Source organism: Capronia coronata (assembly GCF_000585585.1).
Source record: "Capronia coronata CBS 617.96 chromosome Unknown acBCG-supercont1.1, whole genome shotgun sequence".
In the NCBI taxonomy this organism is placed as follows: domain Eukaryota; kingdom Fungi; phylum Ascomycota; class Eurotiomycetes; order Chaetothyriales; family Herpotrichiellaceae; genus Capronia; species Capronia coronata.
The window spans coordinates 3356760-3374549 of NW_006912893.1; the positions used below are offsets into that span (position 1 = coordinate 3356760).

The 17790-nt window shown below is 53.3% G+C and overlaps 9 protein-coding genes across 9 annotated transcripts; 6 read left to right on the top strand and 3 right to left on the bottom strand.

The window, feature by feature from the left end:
* Nucleotides 1-64: 64 nt before the first annotated feature.
* On the bottom strand, nt 65-1873 carry A1O1_01183 (uncharacterized protein; the record flags this gene model as incomplete). The annotated part of the gene is made up of 1 exon (XM_007722096.1): nt 65-1873. One exon carries the CDS (start codon nt 1871-1873, stop codon nt 65-67), a length of 1809 nt encoding a protein of 602 aa, XP_007720286.1.
* Nucleotides 1874-2330: 457 nt separating this feature from the next.
* On the top strand, nt 2331-2931 carry A1O1_01184 (proteasome subunit beta type-2; the record flags this gene model as incomplete). The annotated part of the gene is made up of 2 exons (XM_007722097.1): nt 2331-2677; nt 2730-2931. 2 exons carry the CDS (start codon nt 2331-2333, stop codon nt 2929-2931), a joined length of 549 nt encoding a protein of 182 aa, XP_007720287.1.
* A 310-nt stretch (nt 2932-3241) lies between these two features.
* Nucleotides 3242-4618, bottom strand: A1O1_01185 (uncharacterized protein; the record flags this gene model as incomplete). The annotated part of the gene is made up of 1 exon (XM_007722098.1): nt 3242-4618. One exon carries the CDS (start codon nt 4616-4618, stop codon nt 3242-3244), a length of 1377 nt encoding a protein of 458 aa, XP_007720288.1.
* Nucleotides 4619-5024: 406 nt separating this feature from the next.
* On the top strand, nt 5025-6404 carry A1O1_01186 (uncharacterized protein; the record flags this gene model as incomplete). Its single annotated transcript, XM_007722099.1, has 1 exon — nt 5025-6404. The coding sequence occupies one exon, from the start codon at nt 5025-5027 to the stop codon at nt 6402-6404; it is 1380 nt and encodes a 459-aa protein (XP_007720289.1).
* A 50-nt stretch (nt 6405-6454) lies between these two features.
* Nucleotides 6455-9268, bottom strand: A1O1_01187 (uncharacterized protein; the record flags this gene model as incomplete). Its single annotated transcript, XM_007722100.1, has 1 exon — nt 6455-9268. The coding sequence occupies one exon, from the start codon at nt 9266-9268 to the stop codon at nt 6455-6457; it is 2814 nt and encodes a 937-aa protein (XP_007720290.1).
* A 587-nt stretch (nt 9269-9855) lies between these two features.
* Nucleotides 9856-12391, top strand: A1O1_01188 (uncharacterized protein; the record flags this gene model as incomplete). The annotated part of the gene is made up of 4 exons (XM_007722101.1): nt 9856-9891; nt 10056-10421; nt 10466-10692; nt 10741-12391. 4 exons carry the CDS (start codon nt 9856-9858, stop codon nt 12389-12391), a joined length of 2280 nt encoding a protein of 759 aa, XP_007720291.1.
* Nucleotides 12392-12731: 340 nt separating this feature from the next.
* A1O1_01189 (ubiquitin thiolesterase) lies at nt 12732-14474 on the top strand (the record flags this gene model as incomplete). Its single annotated transcript, XM_007722102.1, has 1 exon — nt 12732-14474. The coding sequence occupies one exon, from the start codon at nt 12732-12734 to the stop codon at nt 14472-14474; it is 1743 nt and encodes a 580-aa protein (XP_007720292.1).
* A 265-nt stretch (nt 14475-14739) lies between these two features.
* On the top strand, nt 14740-16128 carry A1O1_01190 (uncharacterized protein; the record flags this gene model as incomplete). Its single annotated transcript, XM_007722103.1, has 1 exon — nt 14740-16128. One exon carries the CDS (start codon nt 14740-14742, stop codon nt 16126-16128), a length of 1389 nt encoding a protein of 462 aa, XP_007720293.1.
* Nucleotides 16129-16611: 483 nt separating this feature from the next.
* A1O1_01191 (60S ribosomal protein L36) lies at nt 16612-17270 on the top strand (the record flags this gene model as incomplete). The annotated part of the gene is made up of 3 exons (XM_007722104.1): nt 16612-16668; nt 16911-17093; nt 17187-17270. The coding sequence occupies 3 exons, from the start codon at nt 16612-16614 to the stop codon at nt 17268-17270; spliced, it is 324 nt and encodes a 107-aa protein (XP_007720294.1).
* Nucleotides 17271-17790: the final 520 nt, after the last annotated feature.

Genomic DNA, 17790 nt, shown 5'->3' on the forward strand with positions numbered 1-17790 from the left:
CTGAAATGCCTTGACACGTTATTGATCACCTCAGTTTTCCAGTCAAAATGTGGTATTAGAATGTCTACTTGGTCTCCTGCCGCAGCGGTACCTCAAACAGGACAGCACCATTCTTCCCGTGAGGTAACTTCATCCACCTCCCGAGTCTCATCTCCTTGCCGGTTCCTGCGACAATACAGAGTCCCTGACACTCGCCCTCTTTCTTGCCTCCAAACTCGCTGGTGATCTCTTTCCTTCGTTCGAAGACAGCTATTGAATTCACAATTCCACGAACCGTCTCGGGTTTCTTCGTCTCAACGGGCGTAGGAGCTGTGGGCGAGGCACTGGTCGACTCCCCCTCCCCGTCCCCATTGGTGTAGCCGTTCAAGGCAATGTCACTGTCAGCGCCAGATCCGACCGCACCGAGAGGCAATAGCGTTCGCTTGTCGTCACTGAGCTTCCACACCCGTAGGCATCCCTCCCAGCTTCCACTCAGGACAACATCTGTCCCGGGAAGAGCCGCTAAAGCAGTGATCGCTCGAGCAATCGGCCTTCGCTTGTCAGCCTGTTTGAGCCTCTCGATCACTTTTGGATCTGTCTCGGAAGTCACTTCTTCTAGAGGAGGAGGCTCATCCACCCCGTGGGCAGTCTGGATAGTGAACAGCGGCTTCTTCCTATGGACACTCCACAGACTGATAGCACCCGAGTCAGAGCCGGTCACAAAGTGATTTGGAGGTAGAGCCGCCACGCAGTCAAGGCTTCCAGTCTGATATGTGTCATGTTTGGAACTGTCGCCGAGGAATTTGGTAAGCGATTCATCCACGACCTTCCACCACAAAGCCTTTCGGTCTCGTGCCCCAACCGTAACACACTGATCGGCAGCAATTGCAGAGACATCGACGACGTGATCTTGATGGCCAAAGAGCGTTTCCACATAGGCAAGGCTGTCCTCGCCAGCCAGACTGTAGGTTTTCAAGGATCGGTCCATGCTGCCGCTGAAAAGCTGTGCTCCGAATCCAGACTGAGATGAATCTGGAGCGAAGGCAAGTGCAGTGACTCCATCTCGGTGCGTGGTGAATGTCTTTAGTGGCCGCAGGTCTTCAGCAGACCAGATGATGAGCTTCTTGTCTGCGCCACCTGTAGCGACATATTTGCCATCTGGTGAAGCTGCAACCGCTAGAATGGCACCAGTATGGCCATGTTGTTGAGAAGCCGACGCTCTAACCCTGATGCCTCGAACATATGCAAGCTGCTTTGGCCGGCGTCGTCGTGAAGCTGTGGTGCCCTTTCCACCGGATTGTGAAGGCGGAGGCTGAAGCTGCCACTTGATCAAGGTCTTGTCTTTGCTCACCGTGTAGACATAAGGCCGACACACTGCAACGCCGGTGGTGGTGTTTGTATCTGCTCGGAAGACCGTGTGAGTTGCGTTGGCGAAATCCAGATTCGAAGCGATCAATCTATGTTGTCTGCCTTTCGCTTCGTCCACATCCTCTTTCAATCTCTGTGCAATCAAATCTCTGTCCAGGTCTTCGGCGTCGAAACCAACTTCGTCCACCTCCTGCCTGATATTGTCCAGATATCTTTGTGCGAGTCTCACACGCCGTTCGGCGGCGGTCTCGCCTTCTTCGGAAGTAGCCACGGACTCATCATCACTTTCGGGTGCGACTTCTTCCTCTGATTCACTCCCAGAGATCGACTCATCTCCATCACGATCAGCGTTTGTGTCTGCGTCCGCGTCTCGGGGGTTGGGTTGTCTGCGGCGTGAACGCTGGTCTCCTTCGTTCCGGAGTTCGTGCTTGTCCACCTCACGCCGTTTTCTGGCTACTTTGCCTGCACTTTCGCTCGGTCTTTTACGCTTTCGTTGCGAAGCTGGAGTAGTAAAGAAGGAAGACATGGTGCACTCGCAGGAGCTCTTGTGGCCCCGAGTTGAGGTTTCTAGTGACGCAGAGGCATTGTTCAGGTTAGTTGGGTTTTCTCTAAAAATTTTGGGCGGCGGACAGACATGCAGCCTCGCGGATGGAAGGCTTCGCCGCACCTTCCTAGATGGGAACCAACCCTCCCCCAGTGGAAATGCCAGGCAAGGCAGAGCTTCGCGTGCGTGTCTGGCTCCCAATACTGACACCGACCTCCAATATCGACAACAGCACACTCTCACTCTACTTCGCATCAACCCTTTCGTCACAAAGAGGGGTCCCTATCCCACTGTAGCAACTGACGCACTCTACTCTTCAAAATGTGAGCCCGAACTGATAAGCCTACTGCCAGTAATCCTCCTAACATGAAACTCTAGGGAAGTTCTCCTTGGTATCACTGGCCGTGATTTCACCATCATCGCAGCCTCGAAAGCAGCCATGCGTGGTGCAACGATATTGAAGTCCTCGGATGATAAGACAAGACAACTGAACAAACACACTCTTCTTGCCTTTTCCGGTGAAGCAGGCGACACGATCCAATTTACCGAATTCATTCAAGCAAATATCGCCCTGTACACCATGAGAAATGAGACAGACCTGGGCCCAAGCGCAGTCGCAAGCTTCATCCGTAGCGAGCTGGCCAGGAGTCTACGAAGCAGGAAGCCATACAACGTCAATTTACTGCTGGGTGGCATGGATCCCATCACCAAGCAGCCGAGCCTTTACTGGTTAGACTACCTTGCCAGCAGCGCAAAGCTTCCGTATGCTGCTCATGGCTATGCTCAGTAAGCAACGTAAAACACCATTGCACAAGACTGTTCCTGATCACTTCTACAGATATTACTGCCTTTCGATCCTCGACAAACATCATCATCCCGACATTTCATTTGAGCAGGGCATGAAAATCCTCCGCATGTGCACCGACGAGCTCCAGCGCAGACTACCCATCGACTTCAAGGGAATGACGGTCAAAGTGATAAAGAAGGACGGCATTGTGGACATGGAATACGATACCAGCAAACAAGTTCTGGCGGCCTAGATGCGGCTAGGTTTCGAAAAGGAAATGCTACAAAGGGACACATGCATAGCGCGGCGTCTTTGGGATGTTTAATCATGTGGGTATCAATGGGTTGATTGATGTCTCATCTAAACTTTTGCATCGCTGCGAGTAATCGTCTCTCTACAAACCCGAAAACCAGTTTATCGTGCCTGTCGTCCTGTCAATCTCAGAATGTACGCCCGATTTTGAGTTGGCACCCAGATACAGCCCGCGTATTGACCAATCAGTATTTCGTTTCGCATTATGCTCAGAATCGCGTTACGACCGTATCGTGGCGCAAATCGTCTATTTACCGGTTCCGACGGCGCGGGAAAATCACTCTGGGGGCAGAGATTCTCACGATCGGACCACCAGGCCGCCAACTGCCACGGGACTGCTGCCTCTCATTCTCCTGGGCATGGTTGCTCTGAATTCCAGGCGCTCGCGTATGCGTTTGCTGACTGTGGTTGGTTCGTCTGGCTCGCTGGCCTTGTAGACGCTGTCTTCGCAATGCCGATGGCTGCGGGGGTCGAATATCTGAGTCTTCAGACTCTATATCTTGCTCGTCTTGTCCAACATCTGAAAACCCCGTAGCTTCCTCGCTTGCCGATTCACCGCCATTGCTTGCCTCTGAACCTTCCTCCGAGTCATCGCTTACGACGATCCGTCTAGGCCTCGTCCTAGCAGGGATATAGGTGTTCGCTTGTTCAGATGCTTCTGATTCCTCGTCGTAATTGGTAGGCGCATCGGATATCTCACCGTTGGTGGGTGAGTGTGCAGTTCTTCCATGCCCTGGCTCAGGCCCAGGCTCAGAATTCTCGGAGCGGATCTGGTCCAGTTGTCCAAATGGACCTGTTGGAGGGCCAGTGCGCCGCTGCCGGTCATACATGGTCATTGTTGACTCGCTACTGGCATCATCATCGTCGTCGTCGAGAAACCCGTTCACAAACCCTTCTCCATAGTATTCGCCAAGGTCACTCTGACTTGCGTCTGTAGGCGACTCATAGTCCTCGTAAGGCTCATAGTAGCGGGGATCCATACTGCTGCCAAACTCGTGGTCGAAGTCATCACCGTCGACATCGAAGTCTGTGTCAACGGTATGAAGGCTCTGTGACCCTATAGACTCTTCCTCCGAGTCGCTCTCCGAGTCTCCAGGCTCGTATTGGAGAAATCCACATTGGAGGCACTGCCCATCTTCCAACTCCCAGTGGCACTCGGGACAGCGAACAACACCATCCTCATAATCCATGATACCTTGTCCCCATGACACAATGTGATGGTGGTGGCGCGGCTGCACGAACGCTCCCTTGAACAGGCCGACTCCAGTGCGATCTGCGGCAAGCATGACAGCCTCATCCTCTTTCGCCTGCTGATGTTCCTGGACGGTCTCATCTTCCGGAAGCAGTTCGGCTCGGCTGATGAACATGTGGACGAGATCTCGCAGAAGATAATTCGGACTCGGTTGCACCTTCACCTCAGCCCGGCAGTCTGGACAATTTTTCTTTCTCTTCCTGCTATGCGACCCACCAAACCAGCTGGCGAGGCACGAGTAGCAGTAGGTGTGGCCACATGGGAGGATAAATGGCTCGTAGAAAGGCTTGATGCAGATCTTGCAGAGCGACAGGTTGCGCATATCCTCGATATGTTTCTGAAACGTCGACAGAAGCGAAATATCGGTGGTCGCCATGGTCGGCGAGAGAAGGCTCAATGGTCTCGGGATCTATCAAGCGGAATCGACCAAGGCGCGTTGGAGATTCACAGAGGAGGTAGGACACATTGACCTGCGACTCTCACTTGTCTGTTCGAATCGATACCTCACGATCACACGAGGATCGTGCGATGGCCAGAATGGTGCTGTACACAGGAAGTTTGCCAACGCGTATGGCTGTGGTGGCCAGGTCGAGGAACTTGAAGACCGGCCGCCTGCGCGTACAAGAAATTCTTGGCTGTGCTTCACCGTACTAGTACTTCATTCACGCCTCAAATGTACGCGCCACTGGAAACTTTGCCGACTCGGATTTCCATGTAAATTGAAGTCGCAGCCTTGGATAGAGGTTGCGTATAGATGCATTGCCGGAGCGCCTCTGACAATCATGTCGAAACCGATTTCTTTTGGCTTCGGCAAGCCAAAGTCCTCCCCAGCTGTTCAGACTTCAAATATACCCTCGCGCAAACTGGCAGCGCCCAAAGGCCGCTCCCGCGCCGCGCTTCGCCATGATTCAGACAACGAAGAAGAGGAAGAGCCTAGGCACGAGTCAGTCACTGGCTTCACGTCAAGTGGTGCTATTCTAAGTCAGCCTACGCAGGAACGGACGGAATTGGTCATAAAGAATGCTGGGAACAGCGACTGGCGACGACGAGGGCAAAAAATTCTACTGCCGAGCGAAGTGCAAGCCAAACAACAAGGCGGCAATGTTGTCACGGTGGAACAAGATGAAGTCAGCAAAGCTAGTGGCTTACAGCTTGTTGACAAGACAGAGCAGGCGGAAGAGTCAGATCCAGCTGCTGAGCAGCCGAGCATGCCTCAACAGAATGGAACAGAATCCCCTCCAAAAGAGTTGACCGCGGATGAAGAGGCGCTACACGCGCTATTGGACGACAACTCTGGCAAACCGAGATCGAATGCCGTTATAACCCAGCGGGGCAACATACAGCTTTCGGCTCGAGATGAAGTTGAAGACTTCAAGGACGATGTAGCCGCAAGACCGGACCCGAGCACTCTTGAAGAGTACGCTGCGATGCCCGTGGAAGAATTCGGACTGGCTATGCTGAGGGGGATGGGTCAGAAGCGACGGGCTAACGGAGAAGTGATCAACTTGAACCCCAAAACGGAGGACAATCCTCGCAAGCTCCGAAAGCAGGAAGGATTCCTTGGAATTGGAGCAAAACCCGTGGCCGGGACAGACATCGAGCTGGGCGCATGGGGGAAGGCAGACATGCGCAAGAACGCCAAAGGACAAGGGTTCTTCACGCCACTCATGCGCGAGAACAAGGTCACAGGAGAGCGAATCTCGGAGGAAGAATTCCAGAAACGACTCAATGAGTCGAAAGGAGGGAAGGCCGAGGAGGATTGGAGGAAGCGAAGAGACCGCAACCTGGAGAACAGTGGTCGAGATCGAGACGGAGATCGCGACTCTCCGAGAAAAGGGAAGGACGATTATCGCAATGAAATGAACGGTTTTCCCCGGTCGGGCTCATCAAAGCGAGACCAAGACGATCGAGGATATTCTCGGTCAAGGAGAGACAAAGATGATCACGACTACGACACCTCACGCTCGAGAAAGGACGATGAGAGGTCAAAAGATCGAAGAAGGCGAAATGATGAAGATTACGACGACCGTCACCGGGACAAGCATCGAGAGCGCCACCTAGACGACGACAGGTACGATTCAGGCTCATCCCATCGCAGTCACAGAGATCGCGACAGAGACCAGGACAGGAATGGCGACCGGCGCCATCGAGATAGAAGATGATCTGAGAACAGACATGGGGCATTCTCCTACTTTGGTCCCCTGTAATAGTATTACACCATTATGACATCCTCGCTGCCGGAATTGCCATTTTCGAGGGCCAATGGTCCCTCACTACCCACCGCAACGCCTGCAACCTCGTCCATTTCTCTCAGCGTATAGTCGACCAAGTAGCTCTCGTCTACGAGATCCTCCATTCGTTTGTAATGCCGCTCGGTGTAGACCTCCAACGCGCGGAGCAATTCCTTCATTCCTTTTCCGTTTGAGCTGAATTTGCGGTTCTTGGCCATATCCACGAACATGCTTGCTGGATAGCTCTTGAACAGACAATTGAGAATCCTCTGGGCAACCGTAGCGGTGCGTGCGTTTGTGTTCCAATCACGAACACGCTCAAGCAAAGTGAAGACCTGCTGGTGATCGAGTGCTGCGAGGACATCGTCGACGGCCTTCAAGCCCATGATACTCGAGCTGTCCTTCTCGGCATCAGGAAGGTTCACTACATCTTGGAATACGCGGAGCAAGCGGCCTGGGTGATTAAGCGCCAACGACAGCGTGATGGCCTCACGGTAGTTCTTAGAGAAAATGTGGTTCTGAAGTTGCTGATCCTGCTCGATACGTTCGGTCGCGCGTTTCGAGGCCAATGTGGCCGTCTGTACCGTGGTGTCGCGCCAGAAAGTCAATGTGGCGTCCGCGGCGCCCGATATTAGGGAATATGGATATGTGCGAGCCTTCGATCCTGCTGTGTGGTAGGCGTTTGGCGCCGCCAGGGCCCATACCCGGTCGGTGTGGTTGTCGAGTGTGGTTAGGAGGTGGTCAGAATCGGCCGCCGAGTAAGGCGACCAGAGCTTGACGAGGGTATCCGAGGATGCGGACGCAATCATCGGTTGATTTGATTGTGGCTGACGCGAGTCTGGGGAGGACTCGGCATCTGGGGATGGCATGGTAGGCGGAGGGATCCAGATGACCTTTAGTACAGAATTGCTGTGGCCCTCGAACGTTTGCAGGCAGGTATATGTCGACAAGGACCACACCTTGACCGTCCGATCGCCAGAGCCACTGACCAGCAGTCCACGCGAGCCGCTCGAGCCTCCATCCGGCAGGGCCAGAGGAGGTGTTCCCGCGGGAGAGAACCGGACGGACCAAACGCCTCGCTTATGGCCGCGGAGAATGCCAGTCACAGACCCGTCTTCCAGAGACCAGATCTTGATTGTGCGGTCTTGGGAGGCAGAAGCAAATAGCGGAGCTGTTGGAGACACGTCAATTGCGTTGATGTCCTTTTCGTGCGCAACTCTGGTGAACATGGCCTTTGCCGCTGACAAAGGCTCTGCTTGTGAGGAGGTGTACTTCAGCTTTGCAGTGTCCCAGCGCTTGACAGTCTTGTCCTGCGATCCTGTGAGTAGGAACGCCGGAGGATGTTGGGCTGGGTCTCTCGCAGCGGCGCCGTCAGCGGGTGGGCTTCGTGGGAGGGCAATGGCCCCTAGTGACTCTGCGTGTCCGGCAAAGATGGCAAAGCATGTGTATGAAGAAGAAGACGGGTCGAGCCTCCAGAGTCTAGCGGTATTATCCTTCGCACCTGTTGCTAGCCAGTACCCCGACCAGTCGACGTCCAAGCAGATTATGATGTCTTGATGTCCCTCAAGTAGAGCGACATCGCCGCCAAAAGAACTGTCATCTTTGTCTGCAACGGATATCAATTTGAGGCTTTCTGTGTTCGTGGCAAGGGCCAAGAGTGTTCTCTCGGGTCCGGCACATGCCATATCAATGACTTCGTCGAGATTCCCGGAGATCGTTCGAATCAGTGGCAATACATCCAGTGACTGTGTATGCTTGATATTGCGAAGGCCAGATATGCTCCGCAGCCGCATGGTCTGATCCTGATGAATGGAGAGAAGCGCATCATCTGCTGTGACATGGACAAGTGCTGTGATTGCATCGTTTTCCAAGCCCGCCGTCTGTTTCGCCGTGATCTCGCGACCGGTGGATGTTTCCCATATTCTCACAGCTCCGTTCTCGCCTCCTGCATAGCAGAACCGGCCGGAGGGAAGAAACTGGGCGGCTTCCAAAACCTCGAGCGCTGGAATGACTCTTTGCTGCTCCCATGTTTGGGCATCCCAAAGGATTATTGTTCTGTCACGACTGGCTGATAAAAGCAGATGTTGATCATCAGAGTAGTCTAGACTTCGGACCACACTGACATGGGAGTCAAGCGTCGCGACAGATTTTCGCGTTGGTAGATTCCAAATCCGAATCTTGCCGTCTTCGCCACCAGATGCGAGGTAAATGGACCGACTTGCGGGGCCGTCATCGACGTCCATTTGAGTGGCGTCGCGACTCTTCCGTTTCCGACTCGGTTTCGAAGTCGGGTCGGCAGAGGCTGACTCGAAGAACTCCAGAGCTGAAATGACCCCTCCATGGCCATGAAATGTGTGGGATGCATAGCCGCCTCTGATGTCCCATACTTTGACGGTTCCGTCCGCCCCTCCAGTTGCGAGCAGCGACCCGGTGGCATCGATTGCAGAAGACACGACGGGAGTATCATGGGGCTTGAGAGTTCGTAAGAGGATTGCGGACAAAGTGAGAGGGGTTTCCAACGGCTTGAGAGTGTATATTCGTAGTGAGAGTGCTCGAGAACAAACAACCAGATGGGAGGCATTCGGAGCAAGACATAAGCTGGTTACGGCCTCCCCATCTCCTTCTATGCGACATAGTACTCTGCTTGTCTTCACCTCAACGACCAGGACGCTGTCCTCGACGCATGTTGCCAGGAGCGCGCCATCCGAAGTGTGAGAAACATCGCCGCCGGTATAAATGGGCTCGATAGTCTTGGCCGCCTCGAACGTGGTTTTGAAATTAACCTTCGTAGCCATGGGTGAAATTTGGTGGTATCTAGCTGGGTGCCATTGATAGTCTGGTCGTCGACTGTCTATCCTTGAAGCTGAGCAATGTTGGTCAAGGAAGAGCACCTTCAGCGGAATGTACGGTTGCTTGTGGTAGTCCGAGTCCTCGTCGCCGTCGTAAAATTTCTTAGGGGAAAAACCATAGACATGATCAATGCTGATTGGTGCTGGCATTTTAAGGTGTATGTTAGCGCACTCTAAGTGGCCAGATCTTGGCACGCTAGATGCTTTAACATATTGATATCCTCGACGTCCTCCGAGTCTTTTCGACTGTTCAAGTTGCTTGCATGGGTCTCATGAGGCTGTAAAATGCTGGGAAACCCAATCAAGGACAGAACTCTGGTCTGAGAGCTGTATTTAATGACCGCTTTCTAGCCTGGTGCAAGCAGTGCTATGGTCCCAAGTGCTAAGACCTGTCAGCCTGATTCTTATTCCCTGCGCCGTGGGACTGGGTTTTGAGTGACAGGGAGTGCTCGCAATGCACCAAACGACCTCCCGTGCGAGAACAACGCTGATACAAGTGCTCCTTGCTGGTCTGTGTCCCGCTGTGAAGCAAGATGGGCCGTCATGCTCATATCACTCGGCTGGCTCTGGTAGGCTGCCTGTCCCAACATACCCTTCGCGAACACAGTCCCAGCCTAATCCTGCTCTAAGCAGGGCCCTGCCCAGGCGTTCGATATCAGATTTATCAATCTATCTGCAATCAAGACGCGGGAAACCTATTAGTGTATATAGACTGACAAATGTCCGCTCATAGGGGAGGTCACCCTTCGAGGCACCGTTGCAGGATGACAGTGGGAACTTCATCCTCGGACCCAATGTCCAACATGACACTGCTCGCAACTACATCCAGCATTTCGATCTCCGAGGGCATCCACAGAATCTGGCCTCTGAAGCTTCGAGGAGAAGGCTCATTCGAGCCGAGAACGATGCACTTTCGACTGTTGGCGTTGTGGTTCGCAAAGCGAAGATGAATCGCTCACCATGGCAAACCATGAGCGAGAAGCAGAAGCATATGCTCCTTCTTGAAGAAAATGTGGCAGGAGCCAACTGGGGCCTCATTGTGGACCTTGTTCAGAAGATATCCACGAGATGGATAGTCTGCTTTCGCCGTCGACTGCTCGTAAGTAAGCCCCAAGTTGTGTGTCAAGCTTCTAACTTTTGAAGACCTATAGGTCGTACCTGGGGCTGTCGATGCCGGAAATAATCATGGCTGAATGGCGCTCCTCGGGACCCTGGGCATTCCTCTTTAGTGGTCTACCGCTCGCCGCCGTCACCAGTGTCAGTCAGGCATTGAGAGACACGTTGTTAGAGGATGAAAGAGTCTCAAATCTTTCCCACCCGTCCAGCAGGCTTCATTGGTCGGACCTTGTCCGATTGATTCGCTGTCACAGGTAAGAAGATATTCCTTGTCTTGTCTGATAGAAGCTGACTATTACCAGCCTACGGATTGTCTGGTACGCGGCGGAATATCCACTTCATGCCTTTGCCGTTCTGCAGTCCCTCCACCTTGTTCCTGCAGATGCCACTCCGCCCTTATCATCCTTAATCCCTTTCACCGCCTTATCGCCCATTCAGTTACCAAAGCCATGGCCGGAGGCATCCTTATTGTCAATTGCATCGTATGCAGTAAAGGCCGCCTCCCACCCCTTCGTTCTTGCCTACATCTTGGACCAAGTCGCGAAACACATTTTCACCCGAGTTTATCTAGTGGCTCGCCAGTTCATGGTGAAGCCGGACCGACCAGATCGACTATCACTACAGAGCGCCAAAGACGGTCTGAACATCAGTCCCGATGCCACGATTCCCGATATGGGGATGGACCGGCAAGAGGATCGTGGCTCTTGGAGAATAGAGGGTGTAACGGAGATTGTCAGAACATTGTTTCCGGCAGTGTTTTGGTTTTGGGACAAGGTCTTGCAGACACAGCGGACACCCCTTACCGTTGAGTTGAGTCCGGACATCGAGGAGGAGTTGATGCATCGAAGCATCGTTCACTATCGAGATCTGTTGCGCCAAGATCGGGAGGTCGACGTCCAGTTCAGGCGTGCTCCGCGGACGCTTCGAATCATGGCCATTCGATCTGCTTTCGGCGATTATAACCTAGATCCGGACCATGCGATGGTGGATATCTTCGAACTAGCCGAGGAAATGAACTTTCACGTTCCTAGTGATGCGTCGACGGCAACTCCTGAACCGCTAGAGCCGTCACCAATGATGGAGGACGAGGCACCACTACGAAGCGAAGATGACCCGGTGAACCATGCCGCCGCCGAGGGAACTTCTGACCCTGTTGAAGCGGTCCCGGAGCCGTCACATCACACCGATGTACCTGGGGCACCGCCCTCGTTGACAGACAATCACGACGGCAGCGCGAATGGTGCTCTTGAGAGTGGCACAGAGAACGCCGTCCAGGGAGAGCCTTCTCCTCGGCCTGCTGTTCCTCTGGAGACCCCACGTTCCCCTGTACCCTCGAATGCAGGAAGTAATCCGCCACCGAGCGACCATGTGACAGGTCCTGATATCGCGATTCCTGAATCTGAAGCCGCAAGTTCTCCTGCTCCTAGTTCCCCGGTACTGGGCATTTCTCGAGCGGCCACCCTGCCGAACACGATTCCGAGACCTGTCCGTCGGCCAACAGATATTGACGAAGATGATCGGCCTATAAGAGAAGACTTTTTCTATCGGCGGCACGAGTCAAGAAAGCCACGCCATGTGGATGAACCAATGTATCGGGTCACTCTGTTATCGAACCACCCAGCTGAAACATTGGCCCAGATTGGAGCCTCCATTGTCGAGTCCACCATGTTACTTCCCTTTGAAATGTTGTTTCTAAGATCGCTTGCTCGCAGCTTTCTGATGAATCGGTGGGCAGACCTGCAGGTGTCCGGGCCACCACGACCGCTTGCGGACGTGTGGCCACTTGGCTCTTGGTTTGGAGTTCGCAGTCTTGATGGATCCCAACGCTTACATTTCTTTGTGAACTTATCCATGACCCTTGGCATTCAAGCATTGATGAATATTGCAGTTTGGAGCGCCAGTGCACACTTTACCCTGTGGAGGGGCAGCCGGTATGGTTGGGGAAAGATCTGAGAGGGCAGCACCAGGCCCAGACGGTGGAAAATTAGTAGGGTCATTGATGATCGCTATGTTACGCGGTCCCTTGACGATGTATAATACAGTCGTATCCAAAAATTCTCCTGTTTAGGGGGGCATGGTAGTGCAGATATAGATGTGTTGGAGGCAAGTGTAACTGTTCCAGGTACTAGTAGGAGGTCCCTGTAGACGCTGACGAGGCTGGGCACCTCGAGCCAATCGGCGATGGCAAGGCTGTCGTCTCATGCGGAGGAAATTATTTGGGGTCTTTTGGTCGTGTCTCGCAACTCTTCAACTGTGACAGAATTCCCAGCAAGACTGCTCGAACCTATACAACATGTCGAAACGAAAGTCCGAGGAACCCTTGGAAAAGGTCCTAGTCGATTCGTCTCCACCGAACAAAAGAGTGCGCATTGACGATGTCCCTGAAGAAGAACCCGTCGCAAACGGCGACCACAACGCCACAGAAGGCAGGACTACATTAGACGCGGCGCAATCCGAGCAGATTGTCGATGAAGATGAATCGGATGCTGAGGACCTTGAAGATGACAATGCCCCAGTCGCGCCGTTGCGACAGAGTGCTCCAACCGAAGGCTATAGTGATTTGTACCTAGACACGGTCAATCGATCCTTGCTCGATTTCGACTTTGAGAAGCTCTGTTCCATCACCCTCTCGAACATCAACGTCTACGCCTGCCTAGTATGCGGAAAGTATTTCCAAGGGCGGGGTCCGAAGTCCCATGCCTATTTCCACGCCCTCGAAGTCGACCATCATGTGTATATCAACATGGAAACGAAGAAGGTCTACGTCCTACCTGAAGGTTACGAAGTGCACAATAAGAGCCTGGAGGATATCAAATACGTGGTCGACCCCAAATTCACTGAGGAGGACGTCAGAAAGCTGGACAAAGAGCCCAAGGAATCGTTAGATCTGGCCAAGAGAAAGTACAGGCCTGGATTCATGGGCATGAACAACATCAAGGCCAACGACTACCTGAATGTGGTGGTGCAGACATTGGCGCACGTGGCTCCGCTGAGAAACTTCTTCCTGCTACACTCCTTTCCTCACACGGCGCCGCAGCTTCCCGTCCGGCTCAGCACGCTCGTGCGAAAATTATGGAACCCGAAGGCGTTCAAGTCGCATGTGTCGCCGCATGAGCTACTGCAAGAAATCGCGTTGCGGTCATCGAAGAGATTTACCCTGACGCATCAGTCAGACCCGGTGGAGTTCTTGTCCTGGTTCCTTAACAACCTACACCTGAGTCTAGGAGGGTCCAAGACGAGAGCGTTTTCGTCGATCATTCAGAAGACCTTCCAGGGAAAGCTGCGGGTGGAGTCGCAAGCCATCACAGCGAAATCCGATACGACAGGAGATCGTCTCAGATTCGAGGAATCGTCCACCATCAACACAAATATCACCCCGTACCTCATCCTCACGCTCGATCTACCGCCCGTGCCGCTCTTCCGTGACGCAGTCGAGTCCAAGAACATTATTCCGCAGGTCCCTCTGACATCCTTGTTACAGAAATACAATGGTTTGAATGCTCTGGAAAGACAGTCGCATCGGGTTCGACATCGGCTGCTGCACCCGCTTCCGCCATATTTGTTGTTCCACGTGAAACGATTCAGCGTCAACAAGTTCGTGTCGGAGAGAAATCCGACCATCGTGACATTTCCCTCTCCTCGTGGGCTAGACATGTCGCCTTATGTCGAACCCAACCCGGCCGTCCACCCACCGGGAGAACCTATATACTACGAAATGGTGGCCAACATCATCCTCGACACGACTTCTGTGTCTACCGGGGGCGGGGAGGATTCGAATGCAGCCGATGCGGCGAACAAGGCTGTGGGAGCGACGGAGGGTCAAAAGGTGGCTTGGAAAGTCCAACTCAGAGACAAAGCTGCTGCGCACGCTCAACGAACAGATCTGCCTGAGTGGCTGGAAATTCAAGATCTCTTCGTCGACCGAGCCGAGGCGGAAACCCTCTTCACAAGAGAGAGTTACCTTATGGTGTGGGAGCGGCGAAAGGAGAAGCCCAAGATGGCCAACGGAGCAGACAAAGGTAAAAGCAAAGCGTAGCCAGATAATACAACCTCGAAACCTGTGTTAGGTGATACAGTATGGCATGCACGCCCTTTGACGCCTTCTCTGCTCAAGTTGTTGGTTCTATTCTCTGTTGTAACAGTAAATGGCTTCATGGTCTCGGACTTGGGCGACGAGTAGCATACAAATAATGACCAGGTAACAACGGTGCTACGTCTCGCCATATTATTTTGGGCAATGCTCCTCCTGTCCTGTTCCCTGCGAGTGAAAGCATCGAAGTTCTCTATACTGTAAGCCTTCCATGAAGCTCGTCTGGAGCGGCGCAGCAGCAGCGCTGCTGTCAACATGCATCTGCACAGCCGAGGTCGCCAACGAGCAACGACCGCTCCAACAGCTCCCAACTTCAAACGGCTTAGACCATGACAGCTTGTCTGATGTGATAGCCTCATCGCCTCTGCTGTCACTGCACAGAGCAATTTGCGAGGTCGAGTCCATCACCGACGACGAGCTGTCTGTGGGCAAGCTGGTCATCTCGATCCTCGAAGCACACAACTTCACCGTTGAGACACAGAGCGTGCCCCCGCCAGGCGCGACAAATGAGACCCAAGAGCGCCTCAACATCTACGCATATCCGGACATCTCGAAATACGGAGGCGCTCTTCTGTCAGGCAGCTCTGCGAAGCCATCAAAGCCCAAGGTGCTGCTGAGTTCGCATATCGACACGGTGCCGCCTCACATTCCATACTCACTATCCCTGCCCGGCAAAAATAAACATGATATTGTTGGGAGCAGCATCAGCTCAACTAGTCGCAAAGACATCTTAATTTCCGGCCGCGGCACGGTTGACGACAAAGCATGTGTAGCGGTCCAGATCCAGACGGCCCTGGACTTGCTCGCCGCCGCCAGTGCCACCGACATCGATACCGACACCAGCAGCAGCAGGACCAGTCCGTCTGACCTGGCGCTGCTGTTCGTCGTGGGCGAAGAGAAGCGCGGCGACGGAATGAAACACTTTTCCGCATCAGACTTGTACAAAAGCACCAGCGCAGACTACAAGGCGGTTTTGTTCGGCGAACCTACAGAAGGCAAACTCGCCGCAGGGCACAAGGGCATCATGATGGTCTCAATCAAGGCTCACGGCAAGGCCGCGCACTCCGGATATCCCTGGCTCGGACGCAGCGCGAACAGCATGATCCTCCCGGCATTGAATGTGCTAGATAAGCTGGGCGATCTCCCCGAAGAGGAGGGCGGCTTGCCACGCAGCGAGAAATACGGAAAAAGCACGGTCAATGTCGGCCTCATGCAGGGCGGCGTGGCTGGAAATGTCGTCCCTGAGTACGCCATGGCCGATGTCACGTTCAGACTTGCCGGAGGCACGGTTGAGCAGGTGCAGAAGATCGTCACGGACGCCATTCGAGCTGTTGACCCAGATGAGTTGCTGGAGTTGGAATTCAGTCAAGGATATGGTCCGGTGCCTTTGGATGCCGATGTCGATGGCTTTGGCACCATCACTGTCAATTATGGCACTGATGTGCCAAATCTTGAGCTTGCGGAAGGGGTGAAAAAGTACTTGTACGGGCCGGGAAGCATTCTCGTGGCGCATGGCAAGAATGAGGGATTGACGGTGGGAGAACTGGAAGAGGCTTTGGAAGGATATAAGAAGCTGGTCAAGCATTCCTTGCAGGCGTAGAAGTGAATATATACCCAGTATAGTCGATTGCAGAGTCGTCGGAACAGTACTTGTACGACAGAGCACATGGATTGCCAGCAGCAGCATCCATCGCATAGGCCACTTGTGAGGTATCCGGACTCAACACCACAACATCACAGTAAAGTAGGCATCGTACTTACTCCCTTACTCGAGTTGTGCGTAAGGCTTCAAAAGAGCCTCGTCCCATATGGTCCTTACTAAGCGACAAGGCCGACTGCGAGCTGCCCTCAGCTGGCAGTGACAGCGAGAAGGGTGGCGCCAAGACACCATGCCACGCCTTACCTTATTTGGAGCCCACAAATCGGCAGACCTTCCCCCACTTCTGCCGGGCGAAAACCTCTGAAACTTGGAGGCTTGGCGGGAACATTCGCACTGCGCATTCGGTTTGGCTCTGAACAACCTTCAAGCAGAGTCCTTCCATCGTCGACACCACCCTTCGGATTCCGCCAACAACGTCCAACAATGGCGAAGGAAGCGACTCAGAAGTCCGGCCTCGCCGTCGGCTTGAACAAGGGCCATGTGAGTTTTGCGAAACGCCCCATCAAACCATCCCACACTTGAAGAGAAGAGAAAGAGGGGATTGAGAGAAAGGGACAAGAGACAAGTGTGATTATTCGAGATCTCAGAAAAAGAACCAGGTCTTTGGCAGGACTCGATCTACCGTCCTCCGCCTCCCTCTCTACCACCTCCTCTTCGATTCTCTTCTGCAGGGAAAATAGCGAAAGTATACAACATATGCTAATCGATTTTGCAACGTTTAGCAAGTCACCGCCATCACCCCGAAGCCACGCATCAGCCGCACCAAGGGCCACTTGAGCAAGCGCACTGCTTTCGTCCGCGAAATCGTCAAGGAAGTCGCCGGTCTCGCACCCTACGAGCGCCGTGTCATTGAATTGCTGCGCAACTCAAAGGACAAGCGTGCCAGAAAGCTGGCGAAGAAGCGGGTATGTACCGTACCGTCTTTATATCTTGCCCACCCTTACACATCCACACGATATCTTTCTTGATAGTGTCATCTGACATTATTTTCTCTATAGCTCGGAACTTTCGGCCGTGCGAAGTCAAAGGTCGACGAACTGCAACGCGTCATTGCCGAGTCGAGACGAACTGGTGCCCATTAAACGACTTTTTCTCCGATGCTCCACGCTACGTTTCGATAACATCTCTTGCTTTGTTTATGGGATCGAGGAGAAAAAGGTTACGGGAGATGGAACTGGAAGAACTGTCCGCCCGGTACGGCATGACTTGTCGATGGCGTGCATAGCTTGTTGAGGATTGCGACGTCGAGGTTCGAAATCGATCGTCAATCCAACGACTGGCTTTATTGCACTTAAGGGATCAACGGTGGAAGATGACAGAGAATGGAGTAGAGGGCATCTTCTCCAGCCTTGATACCTCACGACAAGGACAACCATTGAGTTGGCCGGTCTGCTGATCATACCCATCGTGCGGCTGCGACTTTGACAAAGATGAATCAAACGAATTGAATCAAAAAGAAGTCTCTTCCATGCTCTGGTCTTTTGTTATTTCGGTCATTTGCTCTCGTTACTCGTAGCTATCATTTTTCCTTTTGCCTCTTTCAATACCAGACCGCCTTTTGCATCTCCAGCTTCGTGCCCAAGTGTTTTCGATTCCACAGAC